Source organism: Ictalurus punctatus, chromosome 29 (assembly GCF_001660625.3).
Source record: "Ictalurus punctatus breed USDA103 chromosome 29, Coco_2.0, whole genome shotgun sequence".
In the NCBI taxonomy this organism is placed as follows: Eukaryota; Metazoa; Chordata; class Actinopteri; order Siluriformes; family Ictaluridae; genus Ictalurus; species Ictalurus punctatus.
In genome coordinates this window covers 4,057,618-4,071,539 of record NC_030444.2, presented here as the reverse complement: position 1 = coordinate 4,071,539, position 13,922 = coordinate 4,057,618, and the positions used below count along the sequence as shown (strand labels likewise).

The 13,922-nt window shown below is 37.2% G+C and overlaps 1 protein-coding gene across 1 annotated transcript in view; it reads right to left on the bottom strand.

Moving 5' to 3' along the window:
* Positions 1-870: 870 nt before the first annotated feature.
* prom1b (prominin 1 b) overlaps positions 871-13,922 on the bottom strand; it is a 51,903-nt gene continuing 38,851 nt past the window's right edge. Inside the window, exons 23-27 of the mRNA XM_053677712.1 lie at positions 12,906-12,974; positions 12,717-12,806; positions 8,478-8,593; positions 2,534-2,568; positions 871-2,438 (exon numbers count right to left, since the gene is read on the bottom strand). Of these exons, the coding sequence (XP_053533687.1) occupies positions 2,547-2,568; positions 8,478-8,593; positions 12,717-12,806; positions 12,906-12,974 (297 nt within the window). The 3' untranslated portion in view covers positions 871-2,438; positions 2,534-2,546. The remainder of the gene's footprint in view (positions 2,439-2,533; positions 2,569-8,477; positions 8,594-12,716; positions 12,807-12,905; positions 12,975-13,922) is intronic.

The window sequence follows — 13,922 nt, the reverse complement described above, 5'->3', positions numbered from 1 at the left end:
CATCTGCCAAATGAATAAATGTCAATGTAAGTCAGATTCACACGCAATCTTTCCAAACATCAGAACAATATCTGTTTTCACTGCTTGCAAAGTACATGACTCGAGCACGAATCAACTTATTTTACATGTCTTGATTTGGCTAAATCCATTCTAAGGATATGATCAGTTTAGAGTCAAGAGAAAGCAGCAACATGACAGTCCTTACAGCCCTTCAGTCATTAGCATACATATCGTACCTGTAAGCTACCACGCCAACTCCAACTTCATTTATTTACTTCTTTTTCAGATTAAATGCTTAAATAATTTCTGTTATATATTCTTGTTATTTTTACTGCTGATTGTAATTGTGTGCATTGTCTTAAAATCAACATTTGATTGAAACAATGATTTAATAAAGAATGGACGTTATTTATGGATCGTTTATGTAAATAAGCTTTCATTCATCATTAAATGTGATGAACATTATGTGTAATACAAATTAAGATCTTTCTCATGGTTTCAAAATCAGCAATCAACTACTGTTTCACAAGTGAAACCACCACATTTTCAAAATACGTGAAATGAAAAAGCAAATACAGTAAGCCACTGGAAATTAAGACAAGAAAAAAAATTCCAAGGAATTGTATAGAATTGTCAAATGTAATGACAGTTGTGTTGTAGGACAAGTACAATGTTCATGAAATAAAAAAAAAAAATTTGGCTTCACATCAAATTAGTAAGATCTGTGTTTCTGGATTATTTTGGTTTAGAATACTTTTTGGTTACAAAAGACATACAATGAAAAATCTCAGTAGGCATTTATGTTGATTTCTATAAAACTAGATGGTAATTCTGTTCGTTATTCATTATATTAAAACAAATAGATTTAGGTGGAAATCATTAAAACATTTTTATTAGGTTTATTTGAAATTTATATAACTTTTTATCAACCTTCAACAAGCTAGTTTAATGTTTGAATCAGAAAAAAAAAATCCGGTTTTCTCCCAAATATAGAATGTTAAAACTCATGACACAGCTGCCAACCATTTTATTTCTACCGAGTTCATAATAGTTCAGATAATCAGAAACCATATTACAATTTAGGAAGCTCATTGTCATAGACCAATATTTACTTAAAGTTCTACACCAGGTTGTCTCAATTACAAAGACTACTTTTTATAAACACTATGAACTTTGCATTCATAAATAATTGTAACTTTGTTTATAATTCTTTGTCATTTGGTAAAAATGTGTTATTATAAAACTCCAATACAACACTTGAGATATCTTCGATTGTTTTTGCCTTACAAGCATACTGTCCCCCAATTCTATAAAACACAATTAATATTTGAAAAGCAATCAAAATTCTAGCAGAAAATTGGAATTAAGTCAAATGATCTGATCATTGAACAACATAATATCTGGAACATACTCATCTTATGATACATGTTTAAAAGTCATCAATAAATTAATTATAATACATTATTGGAGATTTACAAAGCTTTTTTAGCGTTTATATGTAGGCTTCCAAAACAATGTTAACAAATTACAAATGATTATAAGTACAGTCATTAAGCCCTTATCAAGGCTTTACTATATACAGTATCTCACAAAAGTGAGTACACCCCTCACATTTTTATAAATATTTGATTATATCTTTTCATGTGACAACACTGAAGAAATGACACTTTGCTACAATGTAAAGTAGTGAGTGTACAGCTTGTATAACAGGGTAAATTTGCTGTCCCCTCAAAATAACTCAACATACAGCCATTAATGTTTAAACCGCTGGCAACAAAAGTGAGTACACCCCTAAGTGAAAATGTCCAAATTGGGCCTAATTAGCCATTTTCCCTCCCCGGTGTCATGTGACTTGTTAGTGTGACAAGGTTTCAGGTGTGAATGGGGAGCAGGTGTGTTAAATTTGGTGTCATCGCTCTCACACTCCCTCATACTGGTCACTGGAAGTTCAACACTGAGTACACTCACTACTTTACATTGTAGCAAAGTGTCATTTCTTCAGTGTTGTCACATGAAAAGATATAATGAAATATTTACAAAAATGTGAGGGGTGTACTCACTTTTGTGAGATACTGTATATAATATATTGTTTTGTCTTTTTTTTAATATACACATTTTTAAAAAATCATCACATTATAAATAGAAAGGAACAATCTATAAAAACTGTAGCTTCTTGTAGTAAACAAAGTAATGTTCATGATATTTTGAACACCATAGATCATTATTAATATATAAGCAGCAGTGCATCAAATGGTCCAAAGTATTAGGTATGTTTTTGTTTTAAAGCTGAGGATAACAGGGATAAAGACAGCTTTCATAGCTTATGTGATGTAATTTGGCTTTATGGAAATAATCAGTATCTCCTTCTGCATATTTCCCTTTCCCCCGCTCATCCTCTTTTTTCTTCTTTTGGAACAAAATTACACCTAGGTCACTCCCTGATGGAAAAAAAAAGGAAAATATTAATTCATGAGCAAAAAAATGCTAATAAAAAAATCTCTATAGTCATCAAACTGGCATATGGTTTTCTTACATTGATGGACTGTTTAACTCCAGTTCTCTGTGCCACTAAGAGAAATAAGTAGAAATCAGCATTAAACATGCAGAAAACGCAATCAGTTTAATGAAATTTAGACAGATGAAAAATAAACACTGTAAAGTCTTAACAGAATGTCCACTTTGTTACGAACACTTTTACACTACACATTCATGTAATTATACAATCAGCCGATCCTGATGTGGCCTTCTGCTGTTGTAACTCATCCACCTCAAGCTTTGACATGTGCCGTAGCTTTCATGTGCTTCTGCCTTATGATTGGCTAATTGGATGATTGCATGAACGTGCTGGTGTACAAGTGTTCCTAATAAAGTGGACGGTGAGTGAATGTGAAGGACAGTTATTTACAACAAGCAAGAAATGCAACACCTGAGATTTTTTGGAGATTTTATCTGAAAGACGAGTGATGATTGTACATAATTGAACATGCAGATCAACAAGTACTGTAGTAAAGCCAAAGTAAATAAAAAAAATTGCAATGAAAAGCATAGAGGAGTTGCCAGAGGACTTGTGGCTCAGAGACTGTGAATAGAGGTCAGTTAATAATGACACAAGTAGAAATATTTCTTGTTGCAGAATAGTGGTGGGAAAAGAATTCAAAACAAGCAAGCACTACAAGGATGATGTGATGGAATTGTCGCACATCTGTTCACAGAAGCATGCGTCCAATGCTTTTGCTCCCCTAAATGCTGACACCTACATCCTAATAGCATATGTACTTATGAACTGTTGATACAGTCCAAAAAGAGACTCTATTCATGAAGCATTGCACATACCATGTGATTGCAACTGCACTATTCCTTTCTTGTTATGCCTCATTTTGTCTTGACTTCCTTATACTGCCTTGTCTTGTTTTGTGTTTATTCTCATGACATCAATATACTAATGACTGCGTCTAGCTCCAGCTGTCTGTTTGCCTGGTTACTCTCATCACTATATTTTTCAGAAGAGTTCCAAACCCTTTTAGAGTTCCCGATGACTCTCTCTATCCTTCACCCGGCCTAGTCTCCCTCTCAATCCAGCTGGATAACCTGCTACCTGCCATCATCATTCATCTTGATCATCCAGAAACTCTCCAGCTGTTAGACCTGAGCCCATGAAGCTAGGAAGAACATACTTTACTCCAGAGGGTTGCAAGAAGTGGCAAGTCAAGACTATGTCTAGGTTTACTGTGGGGATTTGGGCCATATATCTATTATCAGGTGTCTAGGGTTAAGATCTTGCATGCATTTTCCCAAATGCAACAGATTTGCATCTGATTCAAGTCATAACAATGCAACCTTCCTAGCCACCTCTTATATACACGCTGTAGACAAAAAAAAGAAAAAAGAAAAAAAAGAAGAGAAGCCCCTACTGCTACAAATACCAACTGCACATTGTGAGACCTTGTCCTTCTAGATCACTGACTAAACGCAGACTTGTTTTAGGATTACTATGGCTAAAATAAAAACAATATATCCTCAGGTTTTCTGGGCCAGTGAGGAAAGTTAGCCCAAGTGCAAGGAACATTGCCTTAAGCATCATTGTGGCTCTACTAAGAGAACTGCTACTAAAAAGGGTGTTTAAACTCCTTCGGTGTCCTCAGACCTGTCTAAGGTCTCCAACAAGTGGGGCACCAAAGAATGATTATGACATCACTGTTGGGATTATGCCATGGTACCTTATCTCCATCAAAGGCAGCTATCGAGTACATCAGTGAGGCCCTGAAGCAAGATTTATCCAAACATTCAGTTCTTCTTCATCTGCAGGAACCTTCTTTGCAGAGAGAAAAGTTAAGAGGAGCCTAGCCCTAGCCCTGTATTGTGTACCAAAGGATATTACACATTACTAGTCGACCTGAGAAGTGCATGCAACCTTATTTGCATTTGGGAAGGAGAGGATTGGAAGACTACCTTTTCTATAACGATGGGGGTACTATGAATATCTGGTTATGCCATATGGCTTAGCCAATGGCCCATCTACAGTCCAGTCTTTTATTAGTTTTTATTGAAATACATCAAAAATATTAATATTCTGGTGTTTTGTTCATGTTTGACCATGTCCTCCACTGGAAGAAGCTACCCAAGGACACTGTCTCTGACCAAATCCATGCAGTTATTCCAGCAGGGGGTCTGGTGTTAAGTTTCTCCCCAGGCTAAATATTCCCAGAGTTCCCTAGTTCAGTCGTTCACTAGAATAAGGTACTTCCAGTGTAACCTTGGTCTCCTGGCTCAGAAGAAATATTAGTGGCAAGCAGTTCTAACGTGGACCTCAGGTCATATCCACCTGCAAGAGCCACCAGGAGACAAAACGAGCAAGAAGATTGGTCCATTAAAAAGGCACAGGATTACAGGCCATTGTAGATGCACTCCTGGACTCACACAGGAGTAGGGGTTTAGTTCCAGTATCTGGTGGACTTGAAGGGATCTGAATAAAAGGCGTGATCAGTGGTCCCTGCTGGGGACATGTTCCGCACACGTTGTCCAGATTGTCCCAACACTTATCCATGTGTGCAACATTCTGATTATACTTCCCCACACACATGCAGCTGCCTGCTACATCAAGTCATCCATGTCAGCCTGATCAACCACGACCATGTTGTGGGTTGCCAGATGTTAAATGACGGGGATGCTCTGTGCATGGCAGCGGACAAAAAACGCTCTGCTTACTTACTCTGATCTGATTACACCCTCTGCATCCTATTAACACTAATCAAGTCTTGCACCTCCTACCCTGTGTGTAAGTTTTCACCATTCCTTACATTCTACCAATGTCTACTTATTTTTGTGCCTAATTATTTTATGCCTAGCCATCGCCATGTTTTATTTATTACTTTGTCTTGTGCTTATCCTCTACGTTTCTAGAAGTCAATATATTAGGAATTGTACCTAGCTTTATGGGTCTGTTTATAACCAGGCCTAATTATTCTCAGTTCAGACCTGTTACATCTTACCCTGTTATGTCCTGTTAAGTTCCTTGATTTTAGTTGAACTTTATCTCCCTTGTATTCTTAGTTTAGTTTAATTTAGTTCTACGTGTTTATAGTTTAGTCCTCCATAGCCCTATTCAGTTATGTTTTGCATTAATGTCAGTTACCAACCTTTTTTCTCTTTGTTTCAAGTAGTAAATAAACCCTCAATCACTAGCTTGGTATAATCTTGGTCTTACTCCGAGAGGTTGAAGAAGCGTCAGTGGTGATATTTTCTGGATAGTTCAGCGATCGATCTATTGTTAAAAGCCGTTGTACTTATTTTTATTGAACTGAGACTGCATGTTTCATTTCTATGAATGTGTTAGGTGAAATAGAGCCAAAGGAAAGGTTATTAAGAATCGTTAGCTAGGACAGAGCATGTAGGAAGCTTACTGAAGTTTTAGGATTTGATCTGAATGTAGTCATTGTAAGAAATCCAAACACCAAAACACATAGAATCCATTTTAACAAGTCATTAGAATGCTCTTACAGTGTAGTCTCATCGTTTGTGCGAAGTCTCTTCTATCTCTGTTTTCCTGAAATTCTGAGCTTTTAGCTTCCACCACTGTTTACTGAAACACATAGATGTGTATAATGTTACTGCGCTCTGAGAAAAGTTAGTTACTGTTAGAGGCTATTAGAAGATGCTATCCGTGTAGCAAGCTGACTTGTATAACCCCAGTGCTGCCAGCAACAGCAACAGTCGGTACGTACCGTTAACGAAAGTCTGACGTCTTCTTTTTTTTTTTAGTATGCAAGCTAGCTATTTGTCCGCACAACGATTTAACAAGCAAACCCAATGACGTTTGTAGTCAAGAGTTCAACTGTATCTAAAAGTTATTCACAAATTGCATGTAGTATTTTACTAACTGATTATGGTGTTTACATACCGAGTACTCAATAACTGGTTGGCCTACATCTTGAGAACTAACTATTCGTAGTCCTTTCAGCCATGAGAGGATTTGAGTAAGTAAAACTACATTTAAGAAAAATGTGTGTAACTAAAAGATATGAATGGCTAAAGATACTTTTAGGCCGAACATGCTGAAAAATAAATCACACAATCCAAGTTATTCATGTAAATTCCAACTAAACCAAGTAATTTGCATGAAATGTGGTTATTCCTTATTTTTTTTTTATATGAGTTATATATGAGATCAGTCAGTGACTACGTAAGGAATAAAGATGAGAATTGTAGCACATGCAAAAAAAAAAAAAAAAAAAAGAAAGAAAAGCAATTGCTGTTCATTTGATGATAGGTTAAAGTAATAACACTTAGCAACTTGCAGTATCAGTCAAGAGTAATGGTAAACAATCTGATTTTATAGTGTTTGATATTGGTTTTATATTGTAAATAGGCCAACACTAACAGGCTTTTTCCCGTCAGGATATTATACAAGTCTGAATTTTGGTATATTATAGGCTATATTATAATGCTGTTATAATACTGTATTTTTATTAAGATTACATTGAAGATTTTACAATATAAGATTCATTCATGACTTTTTTGGGTCAGTTCCATATAGTGTTATCTTATATATTCCATGTCTATATTCCAAACTTTTGACTGATACTGTATACTATAACATTAATTTGCCATTAACCAACACACTAAAGAATCATTCACTTCCTATCAGTGTTATTTGAAGACTTCCTAATGGCATGCAGACCGAAAGTACGGATTTACTGTACCTGACCATCATGGGGTAATTTATGCCACATATGTGATCACTAAGATAACCAATGATATTGGCGTCCTTACTGAAATAAAATGGTGAGTACGAAAGTAAAACAAATCAATAAAAGAAGGAAGGTACATAAAAAACAAGAAATGGAAAGTAATATGATGAAATGTGAAAAATCTGGGACAAGTTATATCTGGATAAGTTACATCATCTTTTCCAGAGATTAATATCCAGAGATTTAAAAAAATTCATTCATTCATTAAGAAAGCACTTTATGGTAAATAGTATGCACATATATAGCACCTTGTAATCTTAGCGGTTCTACCCATTCACACACACACACACAGACACTCAAACACCAATGGAAACAGAGCTGCCATGCAAGGCACTAGCCTGCCATTGGGAACAACTTGGGGTTCAAGGTCTTGCCCAAGGACACTCACGGTGGATATGGAGTGCACTGTGTAAAAGGTGAGAATACACCTTGAATGGGATGCTATTCCCTCGCAAGACACCATACACACACATTCACACCTATGTTTGAATTGATTTGATTTGAATTGATTGATTAATGTTACTGTAGCCAATCCACCTACTGGCATGTTTTTGGGAGGTGGGAGGAAACCAGAGAACCTGGTGGAAACCCACAGAGAAAGAACATGCAAAACTCAGCACAGACAATAATCTGATCTCAGTATCAAACTGGTGATCCTGGAGCTGCGAGGCAGCACTGTTACCCCCCCAATTTAGCAGTAAGGAGAACATATAAGAAAATACTGAGATGGAAAGATGGAAAAGAAGTACAAAAAAAAAATACACTGGGAAAAAGAAAAGCATGGATTGTTGAAAAGGTACTGGAATGAATAGGATTTTTCAAAAGAGAAATTGATGAAACGATTACAGACAGTACTAAAAAAGGAGTCAAAAACTGAAGTGCCAAGGTACCGGAAAACTTGAAGTAATCAACATAGGGGGAAAAAAAGGAACAGAAAAAGGAGGACAAAGAAGGAGAAAGTATTTATTAGGCATTTTTTTTTAACCATGGAAAAGAACATGGCAAATCTAAAGAAATAAATGAATAAACTATGTTTCATGTTTACAGTCAAAAAAGACTTTTAATTTGAAAACCATCATATTCTCCAGTTTGTTGGTCGGTTTGTTAAGAGCTGAATGTTTCATGCACTTTATCACACGACTTTGCAACTATAATTTCAACTGTGAATAGCGCCAAATACAAATGTGATAAGCTATGACTGTGTGTCTGTGTGTGTGTGCACGCACTTACTCCTCGAATACATCCTCGGTGTCCATTCTGCGGTAGAATTTGGCAAGTTTGACGGACATGATGATACTGGGGATAAGGAACAAACAGCAGCCACCCAGACCGAACCAGAATGTGTTCTGCAATGCGTACACACACACACATTTTACACCAAAAACATTACAAATTTTACCACAAACATTACACATTAAACACTGCACACATTAGTTTTCAATACAGTATCAATCCTGACATAAGATCTATATATTATAGATATAACATCTATAATGCTATAAAGTAGTGAAAAGGATTTTCCTTCAAAACTAGCAGAGTATTCCTGTTTGCTTGCTTCCTTGCCTAGTACCAATAGCTAAGTTGTTTATTCATGACTATATATATATATATATATATATCATTTTAAAGATCCCTGCTATGTCACAAACAACCTCGTGCCATTCTTGTCAACCTGAGGTCGTCCACTCAGTCATAGATCCACAGTCACATATGTAACCTTCTGTTCTACTTCCTTTCATTCCAGACTACCAGGGCAGTTTCCTTCAGAATTACTGGAGGATTCATAACCTCGCGATGACGTAGAACAAACTCCTGAATAGTGCACTTTATTGAGGCTGAGATTTACTCAAATTATTAATACTGCTTCCTACTGAGGAAGAAAATCACTCAGGGTTTTCAATTGTTTCCAATTCCAGGATGGAAATCTGATGAAGGTGAGCCTGACTGCAGGTGCTGATGTATTTTGACGATAAGAATCAATCAGTCCAAATGCTACTGTATAATGTACTGAAGATCACTCAAACTCGCCACAGAGTGGTGACGAAGCACAATTCAGTCTGTAAAATCTAGCAAAGGTAGAAGGTGAACTCTAAGTCACCACATCGGAAATGCCCACAACTAGTACTCGTCTTAAGGGGACGCAAGATGTAGCCATAGCACGAGCATTTAATGGAGGAAGTTGCCTTTTGTCCTGTGTTAAAGTATTTAGAGATTCCGTCTTTTATGGATTAGAAATCATCTTGAAACCCCCCCCAAAAAAAAAAAAAAAACCTAGCCAGGGGCTCTGGTCATGTAGGCAATAATATTCATTGCCTGTAGTAACAACTGTACTTCTGCAGTCAGTTTAGCAAGTTGCTGTAGATCTCACCTCTTGTGTTTGATGGTGATCGACAATGAATTAAGCAACTATGTATTTTCAAATACAATGCATCTGTGCTTTTTTTTTTTTTTTTAAACTGTGTTCAGGGTTTTTGTGGTGGCACTGCCATGATCCATGCTATATCCTGCGTAACTCCATCCAATTGAAAGCTAATTTCACAGGAATAGTGTGAACGTTTGATAAGTTTTGTTCACAGAGACTCACTGTCTATTGAGTGAGTGACTAAAGTCTGTGTGCCAGAGACCTGCCAGGTAGTGGCAGGTGGTACAGGGCAGTTTGTACCAGGTTTACTTCCAACTTGCCTTCCAGTGATCCAGAGATGTACTACCACGCATTACTGCCATGTTTCCATTGCTTGGCTAGCGTTGCCTGTAGAATTTCTATACTTTGTGCTTGCAGTTAACATAGCCTGTACTGGAGGTATTAATCTAAACCTTAGTGATTCTGCATGTACTTGTTTGTCATGTCACAGCTTTTCAGTGCATGTAAGAGCTCTTAAGTGCTCTTTAACAAGTCGAAAAATTGCTGTCACTCATCTGGGTGACTATACCATGAGTTGCGTTATGCATTCAATCAGCTGTGTCAAGTGGAAGATGCCGCTTCTAGTTCACTAAGGCCCTGTTTACAGTAGTGCGTTTTCGTTTTAAAACTGAGTTTTAAAATGAAAACGATCCTCGTCCACACTGGTGTTTCCACTGTGTGTCAGAAATGATCTCCGTCCACACTACACGACCGAAAACGCATGTCACATGACCATTCATGCGCATTCAAGTGTAAAGTTGGTTGCTAGTCCAAATCGGCGTTCCGTGTAGGGCTTTGTTGCGATTGCTCTAATCAGCTCGCCTCGTGTGCATGTAGCAGCTGCAGTGTTATAAAATACAGAATTTGCTACAGAACTGCACACTGGCTGCTAAGAATGACAACAAAGCCAGCAAAGCTTGCGGTTCAGTCTCTGTGTTGGTGTGTATACGATCAAGGTAGCGTAATGGTCATATGGTAGGGGCTTGACAAATCATGGAAGGATACGCGATGATCCATCCAATCAGGGGGCGAATGTGGGCGAAACCAGGCCTTCGGTTTGGTCTGTTTACACTGAAACACGAGCCCGGAGTTTTTCCCAGGTCTTCAGCGTTTCCAAAAGAGTATTGTAGACGACAGGCGTAACCGTAGCAACAGTTATGCGCTTTAAAACAAAAATGCACTAGTGTAAACAGGGCCTAAGGTAGGCTTAATACCACCCTGCTGAGCACTCACTACTGTTGCTGAGTTGTACTCCATCAGACACTCAGGTGATTGGCTATCAGCACTCTACAACAAGGTGGACCTTAAGCGTAGAATATGAGTTCTCTTGGCTCATGCCTGTTGCCCGGTTCTGTTCCAGCAATGTGGCAAAGGAGCTTAGCTCTTAGCCCCGCAAGCTCTGCAGTCATACCTGTTGGCCGTTTTGCTCTTTTGTTCTTGTGATTTATTAGTTATACGTCTATGAAAATGACTACGAGTAGATTTGTGTTTGCAGATAACTCATCATTTAAAACATACAGTGCTGTGAAAAATTATCTGCCCCATCCTGATTTTTTGTTTTTTGTATATGTCATATTAAATAGTTTTACATCTTCAAATGAAATACAACATAAAACAACAACCTGCTAAACACATGGTACAGTTTTTATTTTATTTATTTATTTTTATTGAAGCAAAAAAAAACAAACAAAGAAGTTATGCAACACCTATCACCAATGTGAAAAACTAATTGCCCCCTTAAAATTAAAATCTGGTTGTGCCACCTTTAGCAACAATAACTGCAACCAAACGCTTCCGATAACTGGAGATCAGTCTTTCACTTACCCCTAGAACTCGGATTTACTCCTAAGCTTTGGATCATTGTCTTGCTGCATAATCCAGCTGCGCTTGCGTTTCAATTTACGGACTGAAGACCGGACATTCTCCTTTAGGATTTTCTAGTAGAGAGCAGAATTCATGTTTCCCAGGCCCTGAACAGGTCTGAAAATTCAGACAAGTTGTTCTTCTGCGTTAGCAGTGGTTTCTGCCTCACCACTCTTCCATGGATGCCATTTTTGCCCAGTGTCTTTCTGATAGTGGAGTCATGAACAGTGACCTTTATTGATACAAGAGAGGCCTGTAGTTCCTTTGATGTTGTCCTTGGGTCTTTTGTGACTTCCTGGATGTGTAGTTGCTGTGCTCTTGGAGGAATTTTGGAAGGTCGGCCACTTCTAGGAAGGTTCACTACTGTGCCGAGTTTTTCCATTTGTAGATAATGACTCTCACTGTGGTCCTTTGGAGTCCCAGAGCCTTTGAAATAGCTTTGTAACCCTTCCCAGACTGATGCATTTCAATCACCTTCTTCCTCATCCTTTCTGGAACTTCTTTCAATCTTGCCATAGTGTGTTACTGAGTAAGACCTTTTAACCAACTTCATGCTGTTGTGAAAGTTTTATTTAAGTGTTGATTTGATTGAACAGGGTTTGCAGTAATCAGATCTGGTTGTGTCTAGTCCAGCTGAACCCCATTATGAATGCAGTTTCATAGATCTGGGGAATTAGTAACTATGGGGGCAAATACATTTTCACACAGGCTCAGATGGTATTGGATAACTTTTTTTGCTTCAATAAAAACATTATCGTTTAAAAACTGTATTTAGTGTTTACTCAGGTTGCCTTTGTTTTTATCTTAGATTTAGTTTTAATTTCTAAAACATTTAGTATGAGATGTACACAAAAACAGAAGAAATCAGGATGGGGCAAATACTTTTTTCACAGCACTGTATCTGTTAATATGTTTTTGGAAACAGGCAGAATATTTCATATAGTGTAAAGTTCCCTCTCTCTCTCTCTCTCTCACACACACACACACACACACACACACACACACACACACACACACACAAACACACACACAAACACACAAACACACACTCTTCCATTTTATAGCTCTCAGGGGCTTCAAGAGTAAACAGTAAGAATCTTGTTCTGTGGTGTGTGTTGAGTGTGTTGCGCCCTCATTAGCATGTCCGTTATATACATCTCTGCCTGCACATTATCGCACAGGGGAAGCATTGTAGCATGTCTTACCACTGAGTCCACTATGAAACTGCAGCCAACAATCTCCAACGAGTCAATGATATTACTGATGGGTTTGCATTGAGCTACCTCCATCATTAACTACAGGAAAACACACATTACAGCATTAGAAGTCAGTTTTACATCAATTTTATAGTATACAGTACATGAACAACGAGGTACACACACACACACACTCACCGAAAGCTGAACCCAGTTAACATATTGTCTGAGGTATCCCATCAGATTCTTTGCGTATTTATCTGTCTCCTGTTATAATGATAAGAAATATAATATCCATGTTTTAATACGAATATACAATATGAATATTCAAAAACCTTTGAATTGTTATGTTCTGACTGTTCGACATTAGACCCTTTAAGACCCCATATTCTATTTTTATGTTTTATAATGTAAGTCTGTCCAAAAGATACACTTCTTAATTCATCTAGCCAGATGACCTCTTGTAGAAATAAATAAATTAAAAAAACGCATGTGCGTAGATAATTTCCAACACTTATATTGTAGTTATTTTGTTTTCTAGGGGTTATTTCCTAAACTGTGTTCTATTGGGCATATAATACACTAAGTAGGATCTGGAATACCTTGTTATACACTATGTAGTGAACATGGGATTGGATTCATAATTGAAGACTTAAGCTGAGTCCAAAGGTCTCTGCATTACTAGTCTGCTTATGTGTCGGTCATTTGTATTTCAGGATGGCCTATTTGGATTATTAAAAGTCCCCGAGTGTAATCCACGCCACCGAGTTTCTCAGATTTTTCTTGAATAGAGGCATAGGAGAAGGGTTTTTGCCTTTAAGTAAGCAACAACAACAATAACAACAAACCCCACGTAAAACATGGACAGAAAATGTGGGCTGATAATGTGGACAGAACAAGACACAAGAAGAAATGAAAACAAAAGAATGACTAATTTGACAATATACAAAATGTCATGACGGAAAGCAAACAAATGAAAGTCTGAAATATAATAATACAGTGAAATATTCACTTAACAAAATGGCATCTACTCATGCTCATAAAATAGCATGCATGTTGAAATAGAAATAGAAAGAGCCTGATTTTACTGATAAAATTCCTTGAGGTCCTTGAGATAAGCAAGACTGCTTTTCATTGCTTCGGAAAATGAGTTGATTTATACGAGAGCATACTGTTGTTGTTAGTTTCTGACAGTATAATATTATAGACTCATTA